Genomic DNA, 14,892 nt, shown 5'->3' on the forward strand with positions numbered 1-14,892 from the left:
CTTATAAATTTGTGTGATACTTTGTTTTTTATCAAGTGATTGAAGCTATTTTTCTTCATCAAATTCACCAAAGGATTGTGAGATACATTAGAAACTAAAAATAGTTGATGCATGTATATTATTGTCTACACTATGACTTTTTATATTCTTATTTAATTTCTATTAATAATTTCTTTTTAAATATTATTGTATTTTATATATATATATATCATGTAGTCATGTAAATATATATTTATGACAACGTTATGTTTAGATGTCATATATGTTGATTATTGATATAAATATTTATATATACTATAGAACTATATATCATTCTATCATATATATTTATAAAAATAGTGAATTGAAAATATTTATAACTTTAAAACTAAGTAAATGTACATTGTGCATTGCTTTTACCTAATATATATAGTGACAAGTATGTGCTGCCATGTTTAAGAATCATATTTATAATAATAAAATTTTTTAAAATATAAATTTTTTTTCTAAAACTATTCAATTTAATTTCAATATTAAAGCAAAAAATTTAAGTTTATTAAAGTAATTGTGGTGATGTTGAGGGATCAATTGCATTAGACATATATGAAATGATAAATATTATACATATTTAATAATAATTGCCTTATTTGTTCAAAATATCATAGTAAAAATAACAATTATGAAAACAATTACTTTTAAGTTAAAAGAAAAAAAAAACTACCACGAATACCAAAGTTATCAAATTGCATAATTTTTTTATTTTATTTTTAAATTACAAGGTTTATATCAATTAGATAAAATTTTACATATATATTGTTTAGCTAATGAATTTTAGAATCTAAATCAATAATATTACTCGTTTGATTGTTTTTGTTAAATTATAATTTAATTAATCTTTTGTAGCTTAAAAAAATAATTATTTCTTGTTGTTTATTAGTTTAAAGTTTAATGATACATTATAATATACATTTTGCTATTTGTTTTTCTTATGTTGCATTATATTTTATACAATGTGTATTTTCATTTAAAATTAAATAATTAAAATGCTTGTGAGTTTAATTTTTATAAAACCTTGAAATTGTTTGTAGTTATTAAATAAGCAATTTGTTACTTTGAAGAAAGAAAATTGCTGTCAGAAAAAAAGTAAAATGACAAAAAGGACTCATATGGAATTTTATGCATAAGTTATGCGAATTTCCAGTAAGGTTTATCGTAGCTTAGTAAATTAGTATGGTATATATAGAAACTGCTCTTAAGTTACACAAACTGGAATGATATTATTACAAAAAAAGATTATTTAGGACTTTATATAGGGAAATTTGACATTTTAGGCTAAAATTAAACTCGTGCTGTTTAATTAAACTATCTAATTATATATTTTTTAATTATTCTTTTAATTCTTTTCCATCCCAAAAATGCCCTTCTTCTAAAAAAAAAAAAGTCACCTTCATTCTCTCTCTCTCTCTCGCTCTCTCTCTTTCTCTCACTCTCTCTCTCTCAGACCAAAAAAAACCACCACGGCTTGCAGTCAGCCGGACCTCCACCCACCACGACCTCAGCCAGACCTCAGCCGGACCTCCCACACACTCAACCGACCTCCACATTCATTTTTCTCACCCAAAAGCAATGGGTAAGTGTTTTTTATGCAAAATATTGTTGGCTTTTGTTATATTTAGTGTAAGTTGTATGGATCTGCACATTGTTGGTTGTATTTTGTCCATTTTGTGTTCTGAAATAAAAGTAGACTATGTTCCATTTTCTGCGTTTTTTTCTGGGTTTTTCGTTTTTTTTGCGATTTTTGAACGATAAATTGCGATTTTGTGCGATTTATACCAAAGTCAGAGGTTAGAGATGAAACTATGCGACATTTGAACGATGCCATTGCGATTTTGTGCGATGTTATATGTGTGGCAAAAACTAAGTATTTTGGGCGATTTTAGTGCGATTTTTGGGCGATTTGTGGGTGACTTTAAATTTTTTTGTTTGTGACAGATTCAACTGTATTTGTGGCTGTATTGTATGATGGTGTTTGGTCTGTCGAGGGTTTCAACTGGGTATTCAATTCCCCAACAAGTAAGACGTTGATGTTTGACATTGACACTACTCTGGAAAAGTTGCGTGAAGTTTTGTATGAAGAGTTGGATGTGGATCCTTTGGTGTATGAACTGAAATTAGAAGTCTATTACATGTACATGAAAGGCACCAAGTTTCCGCCGGAGGTTTTAGTGAAAGATAGTCAACTACGAGTGTCTTTTAGCATGAAGGGAAAGATGAGTGTGGACAACTTGCTCCCACTATTTGTGACTAAGGTGAAGAAGAATGTGAATTTGGAGCCTACTCCCCCATCTGTAACCCCTCGAAGTGTGGTAGGGACCTTTGTCCCAGAAACTGATCAGGGGGTTGGTTTGAATGAGCAACTACCTAATAGTATAGATGACCACAGAGCCGATATCGCATTTGATCATTTAGATGAGTTCGATGGTCCCTATTACAACAATGATCCTGTGGTAGATTTGGATGAGGATGATGATGTGGAGCTAGAAGTTGATGGAGCTGTACAGGTACCTCCCTTGAGGTTGGAACTAACTCCAAGCAACCAAGCAGAGCGACAAAGAAGACCCCCCCATAGTGAGAATCACCAAACACCAGGAACTAGTAGCAGTCGGCCAGGTCCTTCCATTAGTACTCCTGTTTCTGAATTTGAAGTTTGTACCAAATTCAAACCTCTTATGTGGACTAGGGAAGACATAGAGGAAAATCATGTCTATACGACATCTCTTAGTGGTACGCCTTCAGGGGAGATACATCTTAGCAAGTTGTACACAAACAAGGAAGAATTTAAGAATGTAGTGGGAAGGTATGCACTGAAAAAGAATTTTGAGTGGATGGTGAGGAAGTCTGGCACTAATGTGTTGTACGTTACTTGCAAGGATCAAAATTGTAAATGGAGATTAAGGGGGGGGGGGGGGGGGGAAGAAGGCACGTTGTGACATGTTCGAGGTTACTGTGTTCCACAACGAACACACATGTAACTTGGATTCTAGAAATTCTTATCACCGTCAAGCAGCACCGTGGGTTATTGGCCACATTATTAAGGAAAAGTACACATCAAATGGAACTAAGTACATGGCAAAAGACATACAGAGGATATGTTTAAGGATTATGGCATCAAGATTAGTTATGAGAAGGCTTGGAGGTGCAGAGAGAAGGCACTTACGTATGTGAGGGGTATGCCAGCAGAATCTTATACAAAGTTATATGGTTACTTGTACATGCTGGAACAGAAGAATCCAGGTACTATTACTGACATTGTGAGAGAGGAAGACCGGTTCAAGTACTGTTTTTGGTCACTGGATGCTTGTAGGAGGGGATTTAAGTTTTGTCGTCCTGTGATTAGTATTGACGGAACATTCTTGAAGACAAAGTATGGGGGCACAATGTTACTTGCTGTTGCGTACGATGCAAACAACCAATTGTTTCCGATGGCCTTTGCAATTGTCGACAGTGAGAACCACGACTCTTGGAAGTATTTCTTGCAGAAGTTAAGGGAAGCCATTGGGGAGGTTGAAAACCTTGTGTTCGTATCAGATAGGCATCAGAGCATTGAATATGCTGTCGAGGTCGTTTTCCTCGAAGCATGCCATTGTTTTTGCTTTAAACATATTACTATGAATGTCACGTTCAAGTTCAAGACTGATGTATGTAACACACAAATATGGTTGGCAGCCTACGCATGGTCGAAGACTGAATGTGATAGACATTTTGAGGTGCTCAAACGGATGGATCCTCCCATTGCTACATACGTCGAGCAAATAGGGCTTGAAAAGTGGGCTCGTCCTTATTGTCCAGGCGATCGGTACAACATAATGACAAGCAACGCCGCTGAAAGCTTCAACAACGTGACAGAAGAATTCAGGAAATATCCAATAACTACTTTGGTTGAATTCACCAGGTTCACACTGCAAAATTGGTTTGCTGATCGTCTCGAAAATGCAAGTAAGTGCACTACCCCTTTGGCAACTACTTTTGAGAAGGATTTAAAAGCACAACATGAAGATGGTAGGTTCAGGACTGTCTATCGTAATGGTGCAAAATTATTTAACGTTGGTACGGGTCCTGAAGGTCAGAGAGGTGGTGATGTGGACTTAGTCGAGAGAACATGCACATGCGGAATGTTCCAATTGCTAAAATTCCCTTGTCCTCATGCATGTGCTGCAACAATTAGTCAGAATGCTAGCCTGTACGCACTTAGCTCCCCGTACTACACAAAAGACATGTGAAAGAAGACCTACGATGCAACAATTAATGTTGTCGGCGAGGAGGATGATTGGGTACTACCGGAACACATCAAGAACATGAGAGTCGGGGTACCAGTGGATAAAAACCGGTGGGTCGGCCTAGGAAGAGCAATGCGGGTAGAAGACCGACGAAGCGTCGCCCGTCTAATGGTCAAGTGGTTGTGGAACCTCGCCATTGTACTAACTGCGGTGGTTCGGGGCACAACAGAGCTACATGCAAAGCTCGAGTTTGAAGCTTTTCTCTATTAGTGTACTTATCTATATTAGTTGTAATGCACTTATTTTTGGACTGGATTTTTGTGTTGTATTCCTGGTTGCTGTTACAGTTTTTTAACCTTTTTTTTTATACAGGAATGTGTGAACCATGTAGAATTTTTAACAGGGTCAAAGTAGATTTTTTTTCCAATTTTGCGATAGCTGGCGATGTTTTTGCGATTAGTATTGTGATTTTGTGCGATATATTTTGCTATGGAGATTAATTATGCGATTTGTATGCGATTTTTGTGCGATAAATGCGATTTCAGACGATGTAAATGTGCGACAATGTGCGATTTTCAAAGCGAAATTAGCGATTGAAGACGATTTCTAACATATTTTACTAATCTGACAAAATATAATAGTGTCGTAAATATTATACATTCTGGTAAAATAAGTCAACACACCACCTATGTCTAAAGGTGAGCATGTTATCATCGTTAACTTTCTCAAACGGCAGATCCAACATTCGGTGCTCCACGTATTCAATGGCATATATTCCACAATCGCCACTGCAAATAAAAAGATATTGGTAATTATTAGTAACAATTTAGTAAAGTAATTCATAATGGAGTACAAAATAAAATAAATACAAAAAGAGACATTTACCTGCTTTCCGCTTGTGGTACAACTTCCGGAGTAGCTCGTTTATAATGCATTGGTGGGAGCTGGCTGAGATCACCTGTTTCAACCGGAAATACATAACTGTTGGTCTTAAAATAACCAGAAGCCCGCAATAAGGATGCAAATATCTCGGTATAAGGCTTCAAATATGACTTCATATTGTCCTCAGTCGTGGCGCCGATATCACAGTCATATACAACAATTTGCCAATTCTCAATATCTACCTCAACAGCCACCCAATGCTTCTCAGCAGGAAGGTTCAATGTGAAGTAGATGTACTCCTGGTTCTCCCAACAAGGCAAGTGCCGATGCTCCTTCCCCCTCACATAATCAATAATTGACTCATCCCAGATAAATGTGCTTCTGTCACCATCATGACAATTCCAGTACATTGAAAATATTTGTGGAGCATATGTGTCCAGAACCACACAATTCGTAGTGTACACCTTAGGGAAGAGCTTCCTCCTTCTTCTCAACAAGTGGAATATGGCATCAATTTGCTACATTTGAAATAAAAATGGTTAGAATCGAATCACAAAAAAGTCGCACAAATGTCGCAAACAAGTCGCATAAAACACAATTTCTGTAATTAAATCGCTTTATGTCGCACAGACATCGCCAAACGTCGCGCATATCCCAATGTACCATTTTCGCGATTTTCAGAGCGACTTAAAGCGATTTAATTACGATTTAAACAAACAATCAACTTATACATCGCTAAATATCGCAAATAAAATGATGTATTATTCAAAATGAGAAAACAGTTAAATTAAACAGTTAAGAAACAAGTACTTACAGAATCGTCGATCCATTCGTGCTCCACCATCAACTTCACGAACCAACTTCGATCGGCAATGCCAGTGTGCACTTCTCTAGGACGGCAGTTGTCCCTCGAGTAAGTAATCCACCTTTTGAAAAATTTGTACAGTCGTGGGTTTGCTGGCCTCAAAGTATCAACCTCAACAGGACCAGTTCGTTGTTTCTTCTTCCCCGCTGTGTAGTCCTTCAAATACACTGGCTTCCGTTTTGCCCTCCTCACAAATTCCACTCCAGCTGGTGGCCCATCCAACTGTTGCACATCCTGAGACTGCGTATCTCCGATGGCCATAATAATGGCATCCGTTGGAGTAGAAGGAACCTCGTCTACGTTGGGTTCCCAATCTTCAGGGTACACGTCATCTTCAGAACCAGAATTATACCGACGACGTTCATCCTCTGCTGGCTGTGATGGTTGCTTTTGTAACAAACTTATCACGGTCGCAAGTTGATCCATGATAAGCTTCTTCATCTCCGCCTGACTACTCTCAAACGTAGTCTTCATCTCATTCTGTGCAGCCAGAATTGCTATTTGTTAGGTTTCGACCTTCTCCAATCTCTTCGCCAACCCAAGGTAGTCGGCGTCATTGGCTGCAGGAGTTGAGGTTGGAGGCACAGTGCCTGATGTGGACGGCTCTGTTTGTTCTTTCGATGGTGATGGTGGAATGATTTTTGCAGTTTGAACATATTCCGCCACCCATTTTGCTTGGGTCTCGAATTGAGGGAATCTTGTATTCCAGCTTCTGTTTCTTCCATCTCATCTGAGCCCATATCCACCGTGGGGACTTCACCCTCACAATTGGACTTCCAGTATTCAACCTCCCAATTCCGAGGGTGCAAGATTTGAAGAACAACCATCTGCATAACCAAAAAATAAGAAAACAATCAATATCGCAGAAACTCAAAGAAACATCGCATAATGTCGCAAAATTATATTATCAACAAAGTAATAAAAATCGCATTTATGTCGCAAGAAGTCGCAATTATGTCGCTAATATTTTTAAAAGAAATAAAATATAAATCACAAAATAAAAAATCGCATAATGTCGCAAATATGTCGCAAAACAGATAATGTAAATCGCATGAAGAAAAATGTTGTCGCACAAATGTCGCGTAAAACTCGCAAATATATCGCAAATAATACTGAAGGCAAAATATATCAGAACAACAATGAGAAATAGAGAAAGATTCACATACCCTTTTCTCAAACAGTAGTGCCACATCAGTTTGCTTCACATCGTGTTTCGTAACAGTAACGGGGGTGCTCCAGTTCAACATTCTAGGGAATCTGCTCCCTTTGCACTGCCCATACTTCTTCCCCACATCTTGCATGACCTCAAACGCCCAATATTGCAGGGCCGGTGCATATCCGTACACATTGTACTTCGCTTCTAGTTGAGTAACTTTTTTCTCCTTCTTGGATTTCTTCTTCTTCTTATCTTTCTTGCTCGACAACTTATCTAGGTAGTTTTGCCGTAGCTGCTGCATATTTTTAGCTGTGGAAGACAACAGCTTCTGATAAGAAAGGAGGCCCCAAGGATACTCGAAGAAGTTATCTACATTTTCAACTAACTTCAGCATATCATTCCAAATATACACACCCTCGGACCGTGACAACAGAACGCCTTCAACAAAAGCACATAAACCCAGCTTGTAAACATCATCTTCAACATCACACGCCTCAAAAGCTAGCCAAAGGGTTTTGAAGGCCACCCTTTTCGCATTGTTGAAATAGTCCCGCAGTATCCGATCAGAATCACATTGTGTATTCAATTCTGCTGTCGAGGGGCCACCGCTCATCTTTAGGCCTGTGATCAAACCGAACTCAGACCTCCCAAATCTGGTTTATGTTTTACCCACGTAAAACCACACTTCATCGTTTTTAACTTCACTGACTTTCTTTTTCCTCAATAACAGTTGATGCACAATCACCCCGGAGAATTGAAGAACACTGGCATTCCAAAAAGATCCGAAGGGACTTTCCTTCACCTTATCAGTCAACTTAAAGGCTTCAAACTTATCATTTATAGCAGCGAAGTACCCGCTCCCTCTGTAGCTGATACGCCCTGGAAAATGCTCGGACAATGGGAGAACGAGCTCTGGAGCCATCTGTATTTTTAAAAACAGGATTTATAATCGCACAAATGTCGCAAAAGAACTCGCAAAACCTCACAAAACTACAATTATAAAAAATGTATAAGGTTTTTAAATTAAAATTGCAAACCTATCCAATATAATCGCACAAAGATCGCTAAAACAACACAAATGCAATAAACTATCATTATTTTCCCTACATAATCGGACAATATCACCCAAATGTCGTTCAAAAATCGCAAATCAGACACAAACAACGCCAAGCAACCACACTTGCCTTGATAAGTCGCACAAAATCGCACAAACATCGCTTAATATCGCAAATTTATAAGAAACCAAAGAAAAAGCAGTCCCGATACCCAGATTCTTCCCCAAACACAAAATAGTAGAAATCTGAACATTAATCACATAATGCAGTTCTAAAACAACAAACTAACCTCAAATACACTAATTTCGTTCGAATTAAAAAGAGAAATTAAAAGAAAAATATAAGAAACAAACCTTGATTCCCGTGGGTTCAAATGGCGGTGGCGGCGGTGATCGGAGACTGGGTTCTCGGAGGTCCGACCTTTCGTTCCTTGGTCCGCGTGGGTCACTGGGTTCGTGTGGGTTCGATGTGGGTCACTGGGTTCCTTGGTCCGCGTGGGTAGTGTTCGTGTGGGTCGCTGGTTCGGTGTGGCGTTGCGGGGTGGCTGGGTTCGTGTGGGTTCGTCGCTGGGTTGGGTGTGTTCGTGTGGGTTTGTGAGGGTCGCTAGTTCGGTGTGGGTCGCTGGTTCGGTGTGGGTTTGTGTGCATTGCGGGGTGGCTGGGTTCCATGCACGACGAGTCCGTCCCTGGTCTGTAGAAAGATGGCGAGAATGGGAGAATTCAGGAGAGAGAAGGGAGTTAGAGAGAAGGGAGGGAAGTTGAAAAGTCAGGGGTATTTTGGGGAAGAAATTGAAAGAGTGGGATAACTTTCTTATCTTTATTTTTTGAGTTTAATTTTTTAGCTTGTTTAATTTTTTAGCATATTATGTCAAATTTCCCCTCTCGAGGATAGCTGAAATGATTTTTATGTCACCAAGCGAGACATGATAGCTAGTGTCGTAAAAAGTACACACTATTTACGTTTTCTACATTTTATACATATTTTTTTGTATATTTAATTAATTAAATTAAATTATATAATTAAAAAAATAGAATTTTAAACTTTAAACTTATATTTTTTGTAAAATAATTGTATTTGGATATGTAAGTGAGTGAATCATTTTATAGAGGGGAGAAAGAGAAATTTTTCATTTGTAAACCATGTGAGATTAGTGAAATTGCAATCTGTATGGATTTCATGTCTCCCTAGGATGACATGAAAGCCCTATTTAAAAATAAAAAAAATTTAAACATTTAACGTCTCCCATTACATTTGATGTCTTACCAAGTGATACCCAAATGAAATACTTTTCATGTCACCCTAAGCACAACATGAAATACCTTCTAAAACTTTTCATGTCTTGCAGTTATTGTGCAAGACATTAAATGGAGCCCTTAAAACTAAGGGTACACATGGGTCGGGTTTATAGGTTTCGAGTGCATCGGGTTTGAGTTTTTTGGATTTCTGATTTGAAAATTATATAACAAACCCGCCCAAATAGAATAAGATTTTATTGAATTTCGAGTTTGTTCGGGTCGGATTTGTGCGGGTTTCAAGTTTTATTGAGCCTCTTTTTTTGGAATGAGGTCGTTTGTGGGATTTGGTGACAATTTTTGAAAAATAACATCTTTAAATTAAATTTTTCACTTTCAACATGTTTTTATAACTAAAAAAATTTGATAGAAACTTCTAAAAGCCCATATTTGTTTAATTAATTTTCCCAAACTTAAGCATGACAAGTTTACAAGAATCTCAATAAAGTTCACTTTAAAACAAAAATTATAAAAACTTAGAAACAAAAATTATAGAATCTTGATTTTAATTCATATACTAAAGTTCAGTACATCAAATTTAAGACAACATATTCACCACCACCAGTTTCATATATGTTGACGCGGTTTTTCGTCAACAGGGAATTAAGAAATCTAATTAGAGAGATTAAGCTTGATAATAAATTGTAAATACAAACTCACAAGATTTTTCATGATTCAGTGGTTAAAATCCACCTAGTTCACGAGTCACTTTTATTCTTGCTTTGGAACTCTTGAAGATATTATTTATGACAATTTCAGTAGAGCTTTGGCATACAAGATGTCAGTCCCTTTTACTGTCGATTCCCCTTATATTTATATGGAATTATGATGGACAATTTTGGGTAACCATACTAATTAAGCATATTTCCATTTACATCAATCAATATATGTATATAACGACCGTGTGCATTTATTGCGAATGTCGAGCATCTGAGTTTCTAGGGATTCTTCCATGTGCATCTTTGAACTACCTCGAGCTAGATACCACCTTCGAATTGGACATAATTGAAGCAAGAAAAATTGACTCAGATAATACTCGGGCTTAGAGAAGGCAATCTGGACACTGGATATTGTATACTTTGATCTCTGTCATCCGGGCTTCAAATGATCTGAAGGATCCTAGGCTGTCACAGATTCAGAACTCAAGTTAACTTGGAGTTAGCAAGATATCTACGAAGTCTTGCCTCCTTTATTTATTACGAGCCTAATGTACCCCGAGCAAGATAGTTGAGCTGGTGTATTACGTGCCAGGCATACCCCTTTTAAGTTTCTTCTTTCTCATAAATCCCTCCACTGGTTACCTCCTAGTATCTGAAATCTTCGACGTCCTTAGCCCTTTTATAACCTCAATCAAGAATCAATCCATAAATACGCTTCACTCTGGTTTAATTTTTTTTTCACTCATTTTTTTTTAGTTTTTGAAATTTTACATTGTGCCTTGCCTTATTTTGGTTCTATACGGGTTCAGTTTAGTTTATACTAGGCCAAAACAAATATCACTAGAAACAATTAAATTAGGTGCATAAAAAGAAGTAATTTTTCTGAGTTTTCTGGTTTAGAGGTTACATGTACGATTCTTTTGGTATGGAAGGTGAAGGGTTTAGGCTCCAATCCAAATAGTTTAAGGGATACGATACTAAGGTGGTTTTGCATTAAACTTCTTTTCGAAACCACTGTCTCTGACACACGAATCTTGAAGTTTCAGCACCTTCCCGAGATTAGGGAGCGTGAATTAGGGATGCGTTTGGGACCACACGTCATGGTATTAAGGCTAGACTTAACCCGTAGGTGCTTTAAATCCTTATAATTTTTTATTGTCATTTCTTCCGTTATTAGAGATAGGCTACATCCCCAGGTCGCCTCTAATGAGTCATTTTGTAATCATGTGAACTAAAACAATCATCATGGCCCCTCAAAAGAAAAAGAATGTGACAAGTTCCTCTTCTCGAGGCAAGGAATGGCAGGTTGCCCCCGAGATTCCCATTCCCCACTTTGGACCAGTGGTGGAGAGGGAGATCAAGGTAGGACCTGACAGTTTCTTTGAGGCTGAGAGGATTGTGTCTTGAATTACTTCTGAACCCAAAGTAAACAAAATTATGCTAAGTCACGAGATCGAGATGAATCCTAGCTTCTACGATCAACCTCCATTGGAAGGTGAGTGAAGTTGTACCCTGTCAAAAGACGACTTCGGAGTCTAGAGTGATGAACACCTGAAGGCAGATGCCTTCGTCCCACTGAATCAGTATTTCGCGGACTTCCTGAATTACATGAAGCACGCCCCATTCTAGCTCCAACCAAATTCCTATCGCCTCCTTGCTGGATTAAAATATCAATTCCTCAAGAACAAGTGGGAGGTCCTTACTCCAAATTGATATTTTGTATTTTTTTTGTCTGAAATCCAATCTAGATGTTAAAACTCGAGGTGATGGTTCTACAACCTCACCCGATTTCCCAATTCTGCCAGCATCATCGACCTCCCCACCCATCCGAATGACATCAAAGACCAGTTCTTTATGTCAAACGGATTCCAAAACTGCAAATACCGTTATTTCAAATAACCTCGTAAGTATCTTTTCTTTTGTACTCCATATGGATTCTTCTCTTTTGCTAAGTTTTACTTATTCTGATCGAGTTGTTATCTTGTGTAGCTATTTATAAGAGAACAACATGGTATGAGACCCTTAGGGGTCAATACAACACTTTGGCCAACGCTCCCGCTAAAGAGAAGGAGTTTAGGGCAGTGGTGAATGACGCCACCATGGTGGCCTGCAAGCTGACTATGGAAGATCAGACACTAGCCATCAAGCCTTGAGGTCTTCCCAAGGGGATACCTTAAATCATTGAGGAGGTTGAGGAAGAGAAGGAGGTTACACCGTTGGTGTGTAAAAGAAAAATCTCTGAAGGCGGGCACGATTCTGACCAAGGTAGTACCGAATCGGGGGCAACAGCCAGCAGCTCTGGCCAAGTTAATAAACATAGGGAAATAAACAGAGCTGCTACCAATTTTGCACTAACCCGATTCAATCTGCGGCAACTCATGAGCCGACATACTGAAGACTCGGACCTAAATGTGACCTTACATTAGTGTGTCGACCAATTGGTTGTTCGCCATGATTTTTCATACCCTAAATATATCGTAGTAGTAGATAACACTTTACACTTTAGGTCCACCATTTTTGCATAGTATGGTAAAATCCTTCTATCATGGTGTTCCTTATGTCATGGTTCATTTACCCCGGGTATTAGGCAGGCCAAATATGAGCCTAGTCCAGATGAGGAGCCCGAACCTAGTAGGTCCCATGAAGTAGTAATGTTAGAATTTCCCCCTCCCCCAATAATCCAAGAGTTAGAGGTTATGTCCAACTCGGTCCATAATCCAGATCCAATCGTAGTAGTTTCCTTCTCTAGTTCGGAGGGTAGGGCCCTTGTTCTTTTGCTATTTGTTGCTTGCACAATTAGAATTATAAAACTCTATTCTAACTTTTATGTTCTTCCTTGCAGAAGAACATATGAGCCTCAAGGACATCTTCAGCACCGGACCTACCGTCAAGAAAGCGAGGAATTTGAAGAAAACTACCTCTGGAACTGGATCAGCTGCTGGTTCTCCAGCCAAGGCTAAGGGACCAGTTCCACTAAGAAGTAGCTCCAGCCCTATGCAGTTATGACCTGAGATGTCACTCCCCGAGCTCCTCGTGTTCCTTCGTATGTCCCACAAGTCGTTCAAGTCGCAGCCCCACCTACCATAATCCCAGGTCCTCTCATCAAGTTGGGGAAACATCCAGAATCCCTACGTGGCTCCCTCTAAGATATCATGAGCAATATGACGAAACATGAGAACTTGGTCAGCACTAAAGAGTTGCAGGACATAGAGGCAATGTAACACCCTACTTCATTAGAGCCATTACTAAGTGAGTTAAAAACGTGCCATTAGCTCGTTAATCGAGGTTTTAGGATAAAAGTGTAGCTAAACTGTAATAAAAGTCGTTTAAAGGCATTTAATATAAAAATGTGGTCATTCATTGAAAACGTAAAGAGTTAAACATTTGGGATCCAAAAATACTGTTTAGAAAATACTTTACATCTCAAAATACATTTAAGGTCGACCTAGGAGACAAATCTACCAATACATTACATCTCTCCAAAATAACCCGTCGAACATGTACTCATTGCTCCATGCTCTCCGTACTCATGGTAGGTCGACATTTCCTTTGCCTTATCTGCACAATAGAGCACCAGTGAGCCGAAGCCCAGCAAGAAAATTCTCATGTAACATATAACATATAACATATGCACAATAGTCAACAATATACAACAAGATAGCCAACAGGCTAAACACATAGCGGCCATCGCCATCCCAGGCGCTTTACCAGGCCCTGAGTTCGCGGTCTTCACCATGAGGATGACTCCAGCATCCTAGGCAAGTCTCGCCCAAACGACCTTCACTCAGCGTGCTCAACGCAGATCCCGGTCTTGGCCATTCCTGGTCTTCACCATTCCCGGCCTTCACCTCCTAGGAAAGTCTTGCCCTAACGACCTTTACTCGAGGGTCTCAACGCTGATCCTCGCCTTGGCCGTTCCCAGCCTTCGCCATTCCTAGCCATTGTCATTCAATCACAAACATGGGTCACATGGCATAATAATCACAGATAAATTTAATCACACGTTAAGCACAAGCATTAGGGTCGTGCCCTGCAATACAGACAATGGGACCATGCTCTTCTCTACGGGTACAACAATTTCCTTACCTGTGTCTCGAGATAATTGAGCACCGCGATCACGAGCACAACCCTCTATCCCGAGCCTTGACGAAATCCTAGTCACGACGCATTTTAAATAACCATCCATCAAATTCTAAACCAATAAATAACTTGGAATGTGAATCTAGCCTCCGTGACCTTGGATTCTACAAATCCGGGTAGTAAAATCCATCTCGAGCCTTAACATTTGAGTTCTCGAGCCTTAAAGCCCTATTCCCCCTTATTTTCCAATAAGGGTTGCGACATGCCCTTTAGAGTCGCGACCCGCTACCTGGTTAGAGAGCTAGGCCTTCCCCGTAGAGGACACGGGCCGCGACCAGCATCCCCAGGGTTGTAGTGCACCTAAAGAACAGAGGCCTCCCCAGGCCTTCACGCACATACGGGCCGCGACATCTAATGAACAGAGCCACAATGCGAGTCCCAGAAATCCAGAAACCAGCCAATTCCTCAGGTTTTCCCTCGTGCTTAAACCCAAAATTCACACTCCAAACTTCAGCCAACCTCATAATTAAGCCCAGAACCCTTATCCATATAGCCTAAACATCACAATATATCCATAAACAACCCCATATGCTCAAAATCAAACCTGAATTCAAATTTGATGCAAGCCTAAGGTTCTAATAAAAAAC

General features: G+C 39.0%; 1 protein-coding gene across 1 annotated transcript; it reads right to left on the reverse strand.

Moving 5' to 3' along the window:
- Positions 1–4,908: 4,908 nt before the first annotated feature.
- Positions 4,909–6,477, reverse strand: LOC133806146 (uncharacterized). The gene is made up of 3 exons (XM_062244272.1): positions 5,953–6,477; positions 5,142–5,656; positions 4,909–5,044 (listed from the first exon to the last, which is right to left on the reverse strand). The coding sequence occupies exons 1-3, from the start codon at positions 6,475–6,477 to the stop codon at positions 4,909–4,911; spliced, it is 1,176 nt and encodes a 391-aa protein (XP_062100256.1).
- Between the last annotated feature and the right edge of the window lie 8,415 nt (positions 6,478–14,892).

Source organism: Humulus lupulus, chromosome X (assembly GCF_963169125.1).
Source record: "Humulus lupulus chromosome X, drHumLupu1.1, whole genome shotgun sequence".
NCBI classification, from domain to species: Eukaryota; Viridiplantae; Streptophyta; class Magnoliopsida; order Rosales; family Cannabaceae; genus Humulus; species Humulus lupulus.

What these genes read in the sequence shown, in the direction of transcription:
- LOC133806146 (XM_062244272.1), bottom strand. Translation starts at nt 6,477, where the DNA reads ATGAAGACTACGTTTGAGAGTAGTCAGGCGGAGATGAAGAAGCTTATC. An exon ending in ACGAATGGATCGACGATTCT is followed by an intron (nt 5,657 to 5,952) that starts GTAAGTACTTGT and finishes TTTCAAATGTAG; the next exon opens with CAAATTGATGCCATATTCCA. An exon ending in GTACCACAAGCGGAAAGCAG is followed by an intron (nt 5,045 to 5,141) that starts GTAAATGTCTCT and finishes TTTTATTTGCAG; the next exon opens with TGGCGATTGTGGAATATATG.